Raw genomic sequence first — 14,854 nt, forward strand, 5'->3', positions numbered from 1 at the left:
CAGTCTCCTAAGAATACATCTAAAGACCCACAGAGGTCTGAGATACACAATTGAGAAGCATTGATGTATTGGGAAAACGGACTAAAACTTGAAGACCTGAATACAAGCTACTGAATTGTGAAAACTTGGGCAAATTACCTAACCTGTCTGGGCATCAGTCCCTAATGTGTGACTAACTTCATGCCCAGGTTTGCCATACTTCAGAGTTCATGCCCTTCTTTCTCCAGCCAAAAGGCTTGGACTTTGAGTTTCCAGAATTTACCAGTAATAGCCTCAGAAAATAGGTCCTAACAACCTGATTTGATGTTGGGCCCCCTAGGAAGGTCACATTGTTCTTTGAGATTAACCTGATGATAAAACCCTTCTTCTTTTTTTTTTTTTTAATTATAGATTCTGATTCCCAGCATAGCCACGAAGTGATGCCTCTCCTCTATCCTCTCTTTGTCTACCTCCATCTCAACCTGGTCCAGAACAGTCCCAAGAGCACAGTGGAAAGTTTTTATAGCCGCTTCCATGGAATGTTTCTGCAGAATGCTAGCCAGAAGGATGTCATTGAGCAGCTACAGACCACTCAAACCATCCAGGACATCCTGTCTAACTTCAAGCTTCGAGCATTCCTAGATAACAAGTACGTGGTCCGTCTCCAAGAAGACAGCTACAACTACCTTATCCGCTACCTCCAAAGTGACAACAACACCGCCCTGTGCAAAATCCTCACCTTGCATATCCATCTTGACGTGCAGCCTGCCAAGAGAACAGACTACCAGCTCTATGCCAGCGGCAGCTCCTCACGAAGTGAGGGCAACGGCTTAGAGCCCACTGATATGCCCACCCCTATTCTGCAGAATGAGGCTGCCCTGGAGGTCTTGCAGGAGAGCATTAAGCGCGTCAAGGATGGCCCTCCTTCCCTCACTACCATCTGTTTCTATGCCTTCTATAACACAGAGCAGCTGTTGAACACTGCAGAAATCTCCCCAGATAGCAAGCTGCTTGCTGCTGGGTTTGACAACTCCTGTATAAAATTGTGGAGTTTACGATCTAAGAAGTTAAAATCAGAACCCCATCAAGTCGACGTGTCCCGCATCCACTTGGCTTGTGATATTCTGGAGGAGGAGGTATGAATATTTTTTCTTCCCTACACCTGCCTTATTTATTTGCTTAGCATTAGCTTACCAGACATGACAGGTCTTACAGGGAATGGACTTCATTATTTTCCTTATCATATGCTGAAGCCAGGCTAGTGTTGTGTAACCTGGAGTCATTGAATTCTTGTTTATGCCTAACCTTGGAAGAGACAAAAACTATTTTTAAAGCACTAGCTGAAAATTACTAATGACGGCTCAGTACTTATTAACATCTGAAACATGGGTAACATTGCTAAGACCTTTAGCTGATACTGTAATTTGTGGTAGGAGAGGGGGTGTGTCGTGTATCATACAAATAGAGAAATAGGGTCCCTTTACTGGATCACTTTAGGATCATTATTGGGTCAGAGGACTTGCATTTTACATTGTGGTAAGTATTTTCATTTTCCCCACAGACAGTTGTGCCACTTCCTAGTCTTCAGTGACAGAGCACTGACTTCTCCATCCCCACCAACACTGAGTGTTGTCAGCTTTTTTGAAACCGGCGCAAGGCCCTTGGCTCCATGTGCCCCAGGGTGTTCTTGACCCCACTTTAAAAAATACGCAGGAAATACAGTTGACATTTGATCTATCAGTCAGTGTAACTCTGTTATGTTTGGGGCAGGCCAAGGGGGCAGCCACTTCCGGTCGCCAAGAACCACTGCCTCAGAAACATGTTGCAGAGGGAGCTGGAAACTGAACTTCAGTTTACTTTCCTCTGGTAAACTGAAGTTTACATCAAAGTTGTGAGCAAGACCATTTTTGTCATGTGACAAATTCAAGAGAATTGTCTCAAGCTATGTTAATAGAAAGTTTTTTTGTTCAGCAAATTACTGAACTTACAGTTACTGACAGGGATACTGAGAGCATTGGATACATAAGTTAAGCCCTCCTTTTCATATCCTGTTTTCTGAGTCACCTTTGAATTTTTATTCCTTGCAACAGAGATAATTATAATTAGAGGAGCTTGTTTTAGGGTAAGAGCTGAAATTCCAAAGTATAAGCTTTAATTTCTAGATTTTTAGTACTCTCCAAAATTGTTTTTATTACACCTGTATTTGAATTATCAAATTTCTTTCTTCCCTGGAGACAGTTCTAGGGTATCTTCACATATAGCTGAGGACTATTGCCCTCATTTATTTTCAGTTTTCTGTAAATAAAAATTATGACCTTACTTACTTTGATCCTGACTGTATGAGTATTCTAAGCATTAAAAATTAATACAACAAGAAAGGTAAATACAAAAAATAGAAAAGGACATTAGACTAAAATTTTTAAAAAGTGGGTTTCTGCCTTAGTTACCACTGAAACCTAGCTTTGTGACTTGTTCTATGAAAGCTTTCAAGCTTCAGAAAGTGAAGAATAACATGACGAATTTCAGGAAGTAAAAGAAATTCAGTGTGGCTCAAGTTGGCGCTGTGAGTGGAGAGCAAGGCAGGAAACATTATGTTGGCTACCCATGTAAGAGGTCATGGCAGCCTGAACTAGGGCAGTGGCAGGGGAAGACGAACAGGCGGGTGGACTAGACGAAACTTACTGATTACCATAGGGGCCAAGGAAAAGCAAGAGTTGAGGATGACCTCTATCAGACTTGAACTGGGAGAGAGCTCCTACCTACCCCAGAGGGAACAAGACATCAGAGCAGTGGATGCTTATGTATCTTCTGGTTTATTCATCATTATTCATAATAAAATGGTTATAGATTCTAGCTTCTACTCTCCTTGAGACAAAGTTTTTTTTTTTGGTTTTTGACTTTAAACCTAAAGTCAGGATCCTCTTAATTCATTGGGGGTTTTCCATTTGGGGTATTTCTAGATCCTCACCTCCCCACCCATTTTGTCATAGTAGTTTGGGGGAAGGCTTTATTTTGTTTGTTTGTCTGTTTCTAACAGAATTTGGGGGGGGGGAAGCAAGTATAAAGTAGTTCTGGTAACTAGTTTTTAATGTTTCTTCAATTAGACTTAGACTTCCTTTTTTCCTTGCAGAATGAACAGCTGTTATTTAAACTAATCAAAACCAACAATTTTCATTTCTAAGTACATACCCAAGAGAACTGAAACATACATCTATACAGAAACATGCACTGTTCATAATAACCAAAAAATGGAAACATTCCAGATGCCCATCAGCTGTCAGTGTGTTACATTGATGCAGTGGAATACTGCTCAGCCATGAAAGCAGCGGGCTACATAACATGGTGCATGCTGTAATATAGGATGAAACAATGGAAATGTTACGCTCAGTAGAGGAAGTCCATACATGTGTGGACATGTATTTCCCATGTGTAGGAAATACCCAGAATAGGCCTATCTGTAGAGGTGGAAAGTTGATTAGTGGATGCTGGGGCTGGGGACAGGATATGGGGAGTAATAGTTACTTGGTACAGGATTTCTTTTTGAGACTGGAATAATAAAAGCGTTCTATACTAAATGGTGGCAATAGTTGCACATGCTAAAAAGCATGGAATTCTAGATTTTAAGAGTGAGTTTCATAATAGTATGTGAATTGTATCACATTAAAAAACTGCAGTAGGCCCTCCCTGGTGGCACAGCGGGTTAAAGCGAGTCAGCTGCTTCAGTGAGAGTTTGATCCCCACCCTGGAGGTGACTCACATGGCATGGTAGACCTCTCCTGACATGCCCGCTGCTCCCCTCAGCAGCGTACCTGGTGAATCCTCTCACCGACCCTGCATCTATGGCATGAACCCCGGTTCTGTATGCATAAATAAATAAATCTTTTGGAAAAAAAGTAAACCTGGATTCACAGCATCACCCTGTCGCTTCTGTTCTGTTGCAACTTGAAGGTAATCTAAATCAACCCTGAAAGTCCATTGGGTGGTACGGATTTGCCCCTCGTTTCAGCCCTTGCTCCCATCCTCCTGCTGCAGACAAAGTGGAGAAGGAGGCCTACATTCCTCATCCTTTCTCCCATACAAAAATGCAGATAAAGCTGATCCAACTGCTGCTTCTCTTATTGATTTGTAACTGTGTGATTTTCATACTTGTACTACCTAACAAGACGACAGATTGTAAATGTAGGATTTGCTCCTCTCAGTGTGGGGTCCACCACTGACTCACCACTAGCAGCCTTCTGCCCCCTAGCCCAGCAATCCAGCACCAACATCGAATTCATGTAATGTCTAGCAATGGCTGTATTGTTTCCCAATCTGGGAATCTTTAAGTTTGAAAAAGTAGTATTAGTAGTATTCAGTAACTCGGTCATGTTTAATTTTTTAGTTCTGTTAACAACTAGTGCCATAATAGGCAAGGCTGAATTTCAGATCCCAAAAGTATCCCTAATCTAGAAAATACTAGAGTGTGAGCTGAAGGAAGCACTTAGAACATCCTAGTGTAGGAATAGACAGCCAAAACAAGTCTAGTCATTTTAGGGACTCCACAATTTAAAGCAGGGGTCTGCAAATTAAAGTACAAAGACGCATAAAACAATATTTGAAGTTCGGTTTATGCTTTACAATTTTTATATCATGCATACTGTATAAAGCATATAATAAAACTTATTACTGCGCAAGTAGACTTTATAAGATAAAACTGCCCTGTCTGGGATGCATGCCAGTTTACCATGGCGTGTTTGCTCAAAACTATAGGGAATTATCCTGTAGTGAGTTGTCCTGTTTGCATGAGAGGAAGAAGAGGGAAAATCTGGATGGAGCTTGTGTGAATCAGGTTTCAGTTCAACCCCCCAACTGGGATCTTGGGGGACTAGGTTGAGCCACAGAAGAAAGTGTGGTTTGGTTACTTTAAGCTCTCGTCCTGGCAAATAACTGATAGTAATAGCCAGCGAAATATTCTGGTTTCCCCATTTCTTGGTGTACAGGGTCGATCACAAGCTTGAGATAGTCACCAAGACCCCTGGGAAGTGGTCTTTCTTCATCACTGTTTCCATCCCCACTGAGGTGGGGAAGACTCGCTTCCATATCTTCTGTTCCAAAAGAGGACCACTTAAGCATCAGAGATAGTAACGGCTCTCTCATCTGCAGTTAACCTTCAAAGAATCTATGTGTAAGTCATCCAGGATCATTTTTGGTGCCCACGTCTTACATAAACTTTCTGATGTAGAGTACCAATGAGTCATTCTTGAATTTTAAATTGTTGTTGTAACCCCTTTGGAAAGGAAAATCACTAATAGTCTTAGTAACAGTAGAACCTTAAACTTCCAAATGCTTATGTATTTTTAATGTTGAGTGTCTGGAATAGCCATCTTGAAAATTTATGGTCATCACTGTTTTCTCAACTCTCAAATATGTAGACACTGGAGATGTTCAGCTTATCCTTGAATATAGGAATTTTCAAATAAAAATTAAAAAATTCTCAAGTTAGAAGAATGCCTTTTTCCTTTGTAAGAACCTAAGACTCAATATCTATTTCCAAGTCCACAAAGCAAATTGGTTCAAAATTTTCATCTTAGAAAAAAAAGTTTTCATCTTATTCCACTTGCTTCTAGTGTTTAATTAACCCACTCTATGAATTCCAGGCTAGAGACAGCTTTAGTTTTGAGGAAATTGGTTATGAGAGAATGAAGGGGAAAATGGATTTTAACTCCAGATAGTGTAGTGGGGAAATGGACTGAGGGAAAGGGGGGCTTTCTCCCCCAGGGCCATTGCCAGCAGATCTTCAACAACCCAGTAACAAATGGGAATTTGTTTCCAAGAATCACATGAGCCACTTGGCTTTGTTGAAGCAACTCTGAGCTCAAAATTGAATTTACTTTGGAACAATGTTTGAGACCTTCCAGAAAGTCATAATTTTAAAGCCCCATCTTTATTTGGTTTCCGACACCAGCAGCTGATGGCTTGTCACCCTGTGTAACTTACTTATCTGCACCTTCCTGGCTTACTACCAGTTCTCCTATGTCCAGGTTTTATTTTGGCAAAATTGTTATAGTGGTTTAGTGTTAATGTTGAAGTGAAGCCACCTCTGTCTTCATCATTAACCCCAATCATGGGCATAGTAAACATGTCAGGATTTTTCTTAATGGACTAGCAGCAGGGAGCAACATGGCTTATAAAGCAGCCTGAACTGACAGGTGAAACATGCCCACAGAGTAAAAGAATCAAAGTACATTACATAAATTAAAAAGTACATCTCAACACCCGAAGAGTTATTACTCTGTAATAACAATAATAATCATGTCTTTTGATGTGATGTAGTCTTCACTGCAAGCTGAATTGAAGGAAAGAAATGAAGTTGTAAGAGACTTGATTCAGTTTGAGTTGTTCTTCCCGGCTGCTCATCAGGGCGAGCCCTCTTCACTTACTAGGTAGAGCTGGTTCTCAAGCTCCATCTTGCCCTCCCAACTTTTGTTTCCCATAGCAAATGACTAAACATTTTTTCTTGTGTGTCTTCTTTGCCACCCCCGCCCCACCCAATTGTGCCAGGATGATGAGGACGATAGTGCAGGCACAGAGATGAAGATCCTGCGGGGACACTGTGGACCAGTGTACAGCACGAGGTTCCTCGCAGACAGCTCAGGGTTGCTCTCTTGTTCTGAAGACATGTCCATTCGGTACTGGGACCTCGGGAGTTTCACCAACACTGTGTTGTACCAAGGACATGCCTACCCAGTGTGGGACCTGGACATCAGCCCATACAGCCTGTACTTCGCCAGCGGGTCTCACGACCGCACTGCACGACTGTGGTCATTCGATCGGACGTATCCGCTGAGAATATATGCAGGACACCTGGCAGATGTGGACTGTGTCAAATTCCACCCGAACTCCAACTACTTGGCCACAGGCTCAACTGACAAGACTGTCCGGCTGTGGAGCGCGCAGCAGGGGAACTCGGTGAGGCTCTTCACCGGCCATCGCGGCCCCGTGCTTTCGCTTGCCTTTTCTCCCAACGGTAAGTACTTGGCATCAGCTGGCGAGGACCAGCGGTTGAAGCTTTGGGACTTGGCCTCCGGGACCCTTTATAAGGAATTGAGAGGCCACACGGACAATATCACCAGCCTCACCTTCAGTCCAGACAGCAGTTTGATCGCCTCCGCGTCCATGGACAACTCCGTGCGTGTCTGGGACATCAGGAACTCGTATTGCAGCACACCTGCTGATGGCTCCTCCAGCGAACTCGTGGGCGTGTACACGGGGCAGATGAGCAACGTGCTGAGCGTGCAGTTCATGGCCTGTAACCTCCTCCTCGTGACGGGAATCACGCAAGAAAATCAGGAACATTAAATTTTTTTTTATCTTTGTTTTTACGGACTGGGGCCCTGGCGAAAGGCCTCCAGATAGCAAGTCTTAGGACAGACTGAAATGGAATCACTGACAGACTGTGAAAGACTTCCCGCCTCGCAGACACCCTCCCCCCAGAGGGCCAAGGACAGGGACTGAGGAAGGCAGTGACAAGAGGCTCTGCAGTCAAAGAATTTAGATGCCCTGGAGGTGCGCGGCGGTGCTTACAAAGATCCCGCCGCGTCCCACACAGGCACCCTCACGTCTCTGTCTCACGAACGCCGCTCACCTCCCTGAGCACTGCGTGTGGCCCCCTGGCTGTAGCATCGCTCAGGGAGCGGTGCTGTAGGTCCCAGGCCCCGGCGCCGCAGGAGGGAGACTTACTTGGGGAGGGGCGCAGGTGGCGACAGGCGGGGTCGGGGATGGTCCTGGCAAAGTCTTTCCGTAATTACAGAGAACCAGGATTTTTTTTATTATTGTTATTATAATTATAATAATTATTATTATTATTGAGAAGAGGAAACCTAGCACTGGCAGAGGGTGCCTTCTCTGCTCTCATCTTTCAGGTTTGACTCCTGGCACTGGCTGTGATACTTGGAATTTTGAGGTTCAGGGAATTCAGAGAATCTGGTAGCACAGTGTATTGGGAGAAAGGGAAAATTCCTGGGTGACTGATTGATCACTGACATGTTTCTAGAAGTGGGTGGGTGGATTTGACTGAGAAAGTCTTGGGCTCTTGCAATGATGGTGGGAAAGAGATTCTTTTCACGGCTGCGCTTCTGTTCACAGTTCTCTCCCCCTGAAAGGGCAGATTGTGATAAAGAAATGAAAATAATTGCAAATGAGAAGCCACAAGATAGAATTAGAATATTGAGTTTCTAAATGAGGATTTACCCAGAGGTGTGGCTTTTTCCACATCTTTTTCTCCTGAGATCATCCGCTTCCGCCTCCTGCATTGCAATAGCAGTTTAATGAACACTTTGTGAAGCAGATTGTAAGTACCTACGCACGCATATAAAACTATGCTTTGAGGATAAAGCACGTTCTAATTTGTGGGAAAAGGATTAAATATTTCTGTTTTCTGAAAAGAGTTCTTTTGTATTTTGTTTTCTATTAAAATGTATTTAGTTTTAAAGAAAAAAAGTGTTGGCATCTCATTTAAACTGTGAGGACAGGCAGGTGTGTGCTCCATCCCAGGGACGAGCAGCTTACCATCTTCAGGAAAATAGCCAGGTATGCAGGCCAGACTCGCCCCAGCAGGGGTGCGTTCTTCCCACCCTGTGCTGTTCCGCTGGCTTTGCATCACGAGGATCACCAATGGCTGTGCTGACCAAGACAACCTGTAATTTACCCTCTAGAGTTCTTGGGTGAGATCTTCCAATTTTCCTAAAAGACCCTACCTAAGGAGCATAAGAACTGTTATTTAATTAGTTCTATTTATTTAACAATTCCAGATAAAGGACTCATCCAAAGATGAGTGGTGCCAAAACTTAAAAGTATACTTTGAAACATGACTTACTGGCAAGGACCCCCATATCAGGGAATTAAATAGGAAAACTCTAGAATTCTATGCCAAAATAATGTGGTTTTTTTTAACTTGAGCCTGAGATGCTAATTGATAGAAAGTGTTTCTTACTCATAAAAATACTAATATTTGACACATTGTAAGAAGGATCTCTTTTGAGTTTAGCCAGATGACATTGCCTTCCATGTGGTCTGCAAATGAAGCCTAGAATCAAATGTGTTCTTTTCTGTAATAAGTGAACTCTTAGATTGTGTGATATATTGCTAGAAACAATAAAACCTCTGAGTTGTCACTCTGAGATGTGAAAATACCACTGACTTAGGATGATTTCAAAGGTTTTGTGTCTGTGTGATAATGCAGAATTTCTTTGATTAAACACAAAAATGTATTAGGTTGGTCATTTTTCACATTATCGATCATGTATATACTTTGTGATTTCAGTTGAAGTTCTTAATTATCTGCATATTTGGCCCTTTTTTACCTTTTGTGAACTGATTTTAATGTGGGGTAATTTAACTTTGTAGAATGCCTCTTACAACTTCCCCCAAATCTTAGAAATTATAAGGGGTATGTCTGTATGTTTATGTCCACAAGGGTGCATAAAAACATGATTACACTCTTCATGTTTGTCTCTTGCATTGTTTTATCTTCAAAGCAGTCCTGTGAGGTGCATAGGAAAGACTAAAACCCAGAAAACCTGTTATCTATCCACACCCAACATGTGGATAGCCACAAGTCTTGGATATGTTAAATAAGATCTAAATTCTGTATCTTCAATTTCTAGCTGGAGTATATATCCCTGAAAGTAGTAGAAAAAAATTTTACCTGTCCAAAGTGGAAATATAAAGATGAATAAGTCATTTAACAAGTGTGTATATAGTGCTTTCTGCCAGAAGATACTCCAAGTGCTTTATGAAGATTAACTTATCCTGTAATGACCCTCTGAGGATAAGCACCATTTTTATCCTCGTTTTATAGATGAGGACCCTGAGGCCCCACTGGGTCTTGCCAAAGGATCACACAACTCTTAACAGGTGAAGTCAGAATTTGGCCAGGACATTCTGGCTCCAGGGTCCGTGATCTTATCCACGTTGTCTTCCTTCATTTCCACAAGACCAGGTGGAGAGTGACCCAAGGTTAGTTGTGACTAACTGTCCCTGGCAATAGTTATAAGACTTATGCTTCCCTTTGCTAAAGAGATCAGCAGCAAGCAGCTTCGGGAGCTGGCAGTAAGAACAAGCCTAAACATTATGTGACTAAGGGAAACTTGAAAATACTCGGTTATTCAGAACAACAATAATAAATCCCTGTGATGGGTGTGAGAACAAGTGGAATTTCCTAGACTTGCAGTCTCAGAAAATCTGACTAATTTTAACATAACAGTAGAAAGAAAGAAAATTGGGATAAAGGAAAGTAATGAATAGAGATGAAATTGAAGGCTTTTCTATTCAAGATGAATCTTCTGAGGGTATTATTAGATTTTCATTTGTTTTACTTGTGTATTTAAAGTGTCTTGGTTGTGTAAAGAAAATGTATTACATATGTAGGCTTCTAATTTTTCTATTGCCCAGATTGGTATTTAAGTACATGGATTAAAAGATTAGTCTGTACTTCAACTTGTCTTTCAGTTGCATGTTTTAGAAAAAAGTGTGCATCCTCACCAGAAGTACATACCTTTGACATATGGCAGCCGATTGACTGAAACTGCTTTGTGGTGAACTGAAAATCATCATAGAATTTAAGGAATGTAGCCCCTCCCTGGTGGCGCAGCAGGTTAAAGAATGGTACTGGGAGGCTAAAGCCACTTCTGCATGAGTTCGATTCCCGCCTGCCCTGGAGGTGACCACATGGCGTGGCAGACCTCTCCTGACCCGCCTGCTGCTCCCCTCAGCAGTGTACTTTGTAGATCTGCCTGTTCTGCTCCCCACTCTGTCTCTGGTGAAGCCTCTCACCACCCCTGAGCCTCTGGCCTGTACCCCAGTTCTGTATGCAGAAATAAATAAATCTTTAAAGAAAAAAAAAGAATTTAAGGAATGTAAATGTTCCCTGTCAGAACATTCATAGGACCACTATTATAGAGAAAATTCCTAAAAGTCATATTTTTATATTAAATATGTAAAATATATGTAAATATATTTTTTTAATGACTGCCTGTTATGATCTGCCATTGTGAATGTGGTGGAAAGCAAAACTGAGATGTCCCTGGCATGGGCTTATAGTTTATAGTTTAGAGAGGGAGATAGGAATTAACCACATAGACTACAAATATATAATTTCAAATATATAGTGAGTCCTCTTCTGGAAGAATATACCTGATGAGCTAAATAAAGCATTCAAGGAAAGTCTTAACTCAGTAAGGGAGTTCCCATCTGGAGGGCAGGTAGGATTTAACCAGAGTTCAGAAAATAATACTCCAGACCCCCAAATGGGAAAGAACCTGAACATTCAGAGATGTTTGATAGGGCTATGGAAATGTGAGCATCAAACTGAATGGAGAGACAGGAGACTGGACATTAGCCAAGCCTTTGGGTATTTTCAGGAGCCCAGCTTCTATCCCCGCTGGGATGGAAGCCATTGAGGGGTGTGTAGAATAGGGAAGTGATACAAGCCAATCTCCACTAGAATGTCCCTGCAACAGCAGGACATAGACACATTTACAACTGAAACTCCACTTGATCAAGATAACTAGGAAACAGTCTGTGCTAAGCACTGCTGAGCACAGATGAATGAGTGATGGAAGCCTACTGCCTACGTGGGCAACCGGCATGACCCTGAGGGCAATGAATTGAAAGTAATTTCAAGGGCTTTCCCTGGTGGCACAACGGGTTGAAGCACAGCAGCCACTTCAGCATGAGTTCCATCCCCAGCAGAAGAGTGACCCACATGGCACCTCAGATCTCCTGACCCACCTGCATTCCCCTCAGCAGTGTACCTCATCGCTATGCCTGTTTGCTCCCCACTCTGGTGAATCCTCTCACTGCCCCTGTACCTCTGTCCTGTACCCCAGTTCTGTATGTATAAATAAATCTTTAGGTTAAAAAAAAAAAGTAACTTCAAGCCAATATCCCGTGAAGCCCAGAATCCTGCCAATTCCCAAATGAGTGAGTTTGGATGCAGCTTCTGCTCCTGTCAAGTTTTCCAAAACCACTGCAGCCCTGGCTGTCACCTTCATTGCAGCCTCCTGATAGACCCTGAGCAGAGACATCCCTGAGCCAAGTCACCTGCATTCCCAACTCACAGAAACATTAAATGTTTTAAGTGACTAAGGTTTGGGGTAATTTTGTGATAGATACCTGGTCCATCCATCCTACTCTACAGTCTGTTCTTTTAACTATTACATTACAGAAAATAAAAACTGATTAGAAAGCTGTCATAGGCAGCTGTCGGGAACATAGATTGGGGGTGGGAGAGAGATGAGGAGGTCCTCTAAGATCACTATAGACATTCAAGGGAAATCTAGGGCAATACAGGCTAACATGGCTGCAGAGGAAATGGAGAGAAGTGGATGGATCCAGTGAATATTTTAGTGGTGGATTTGGCTGGTCTCTATTGGGTTGAATGGAGAGAAAAGAGGAAAGAAATCTTGGGTAACCCACGTGCTTCTGGCAGGAACACTTGGCGAGATAGGCTTGCCATTTACCATAATGAAAATACTAGAGGAAGTGGAGATTTGGGGGGAAAGATTAAGAGTTGGGCTTTGGACCTCTTGAGTTTGAATTGTTTACAAGAGAACCAAGTAAAGATACGTGACAGCATTTCCCCAGGCAAGCCGAGAGCACCAAAGAGCAGTCTGTTTTGACGTGTGTTTAGTGATTGTATTCATGAGCATGCTTTCTGCTACAAAGGACAGAAATATGACTGTGGTTTAAAAAATAAGGGATGTATTGATTCACATAACAGAGAGTAGGCATCAGGTGGTTTCTTGAGCAGCTCACTTGGGCTCCCTCTAGCCCAGTGGTTTCTCCCATGATTATTAGCGGGTTATAGCAGCACCAAGGGCCAAACACCCCTCATTCATGTCTGTTGGGAATGTGAGCCTTACTTCCATTCTTCACTCTTAAGAACAAGGGGAAAATATTTCCAGAAACCCCCGTCAAACCTCCCCAATTTGGATTAAGCAGTGAACAGTCCCTGACAAGGGTGAGTCATTGGCATATAGCTGGACTGTGAAATGTTGCAAATAGATGTGATTTCCAATAATACAAGCATAGTGGAAGAAGAAAGGGGGGTTTAGGGCCATGCCCTGACGTTCTCTCATTTTGACAGGTAAGAAAGGCCAAAGCGGCAGCAAAGAAAAACAGGAGGGGGCACTCTGAAAGCTCAGCACTACCATGGTGACAGCCTGAGTTTGATCCCAGATCTGAGAGGTGGCCCACAATGACACAGCGGATCTCTCCTGTCTCATTGCTGTTCCTCACTCTGTCTGGTGAACCCTCTCACCTCTCTGCACCTCTGGCCTACACCCCAGTTCTGCTATGCAAAAAGAAATATTTTTTTAAAAGAAACTTAAAAATGGATTTTAGTCAATGCTGAAATTGGACAGTCTGGGTACAGTCATGGTCTTTCTGACCTGGACTTGATTCCCCCATCCGGCATCTCTTCCAGTGTGGCTTCACAAGCAGCAGTAGGATGTACAGTTCACTCCTCACAGCAGCTGAAACACCAAATTCAGAGGCAATTTGCACATACCTGTAAGACAGTAACCTGGGCTTTTTCAGGGGGGAGAAGTTTCATTGGTGTGTTTGTTTAGTTGGGGCTGGTGAAGCAACAGGGTCCTGGGTTTATTTATGAAATGTGGAGTGTGAAGGGATGATGCATATGGCTGGGCCCAGCTCTGCTGAGGAGCCCGGGCTTAATTTCACAGGTAAGACTCTTGGTCTCTCAGCCTGAGGACCCATCCAGGCATGTGGGGAAAAAGGGTTTAAGGTAGCATATAAACCAATTTTAATAGTCAAAAGTGCCATAATGTGTAGTTCGAAACAATAAGTGAAAAATCCACATATCTTTTACCAAAAATATGGAAAAGCCAAGTTTGCCTAGAGAAATCAAAATTAAAGTGATCAGGCAAGATGAGGTGATGGAAATTGGTGCTGGTGATAAGCACAACTCTGACCGTGCTGAATGCCGTGGAGTTCACACTTACAGTGACTGAGTTACCTGGGAAGTAGATCAAGAACGCTATGGAAACAATTACCAAAAATTTCAGATGTTAACATACTGCTTCCAAATGATGTAACAGGCCTGTTTGGGGCACTTGAATGCCGATTAAATGAATGCATGCCAACTGATAACTACACATCCAGGGAACTAATCAACAAATAGGCCTCCTTTTGGCTTGCAACTTGGACTCAATTCTCTTGGGACTTTTAAGGCTGAATTCACTGGCAAATAATCACAAATAGGAAGTCAGTGCATCAGGTTTTGAATTTTGACTTTTAAAAATGGCTATTCATCTCCTAAGTAGTTAGAATGTACCCAACATTTGAAATAAACCTAATATAGGTTAATCAATGTTTCTAAGTTTGCCACTAGCTATGTAAGACAAAATTCAAATCAAAATTTCATGGAGCTTTGTCAGTAAAATATTCCTGCTTTTAGATTCAAACCACAGGTCAGTATAAAAGGAGCTGGTGAGGTCTTTCCCCGGTGGTGCAGCAGGTTAAAGCACAGCACTATGAAGCTATCAGCAGCCACGAGTTCAATCCCCGATCAGGGAGCCGACTCACATGGCGCAGCAGACCTCTCCTGACGGGCCTACTGCTCCCCTCTGCAGTGTATTTCATTAGATCTGCCTTTTCTGCTCCGCACTCTGGTGAATCCTCTCACCCATCACACTTTTGGCCTGTGCCCCAGTTCTTGTATGCATAAATAAGTCTTATCAAAATTTTTTTTTAAGATTTATTTATTCTTATAGAACTGAGGTGCAGGCCAGAGATGCGGAGGGTGAGAGGATTCACCAGAGACAGAGCGGGGAGCAGAACAGGCAGATCGACGAAGTACACTGCTGAGGGGAGC

General features: G+C 42.7%; 1 protein-coding gene across 3 annotated transcripts in view; it reads left to right on the forward strand.

Annotated features, from left to right (window-relative positions):
* TAF5L (TAF5-like RNA polymerase II, p300/CBP-associated factor (PCAF)-associated factor, 65kDa) overlaps positions 1-10,616 on the forward strand; it is a 28,976-nt gene extending 18,360 nt beyond the window's left edge. For all 3 annotated transcript variants that reach the window (XM_004693042.2, XM_012732774.1, XM_012732776.1), the window contains exons 4-5: positions 391-1,115; positions 6,520-10,616. In XM_004693042.2, coding sequence (XP_004693099.1) covers positions 391-1,115; positions 6,520-7,317 — 1,523 coding nt within the window. In that variant the 3' untranslated portion in view covers positions 7,318-10,616. The remainder of the gene's footprint in view (positions 1-390; positions 1,116-6,519) is intronic.
* Positions 10,617-14,854: the final 4,238 nt, after the last annotated feature.

Source organism: Condylura cristata, unplaced genomic scaffold (genome assembly GCF_000260355.1).
Source record: "Condylura cristata isolate star-nosed mole 26May11 unplaced genomic scaffold, ConCri1.0 scaffold00035, whole genome shotgun sequence".
Taxonomy (NCBI): domain Eukaryota; kingdom Metazoa; phylum Chordata; class Mammalia; order Eulipotyphla; family Talpidae; genus Condylura; species Condylura cristata.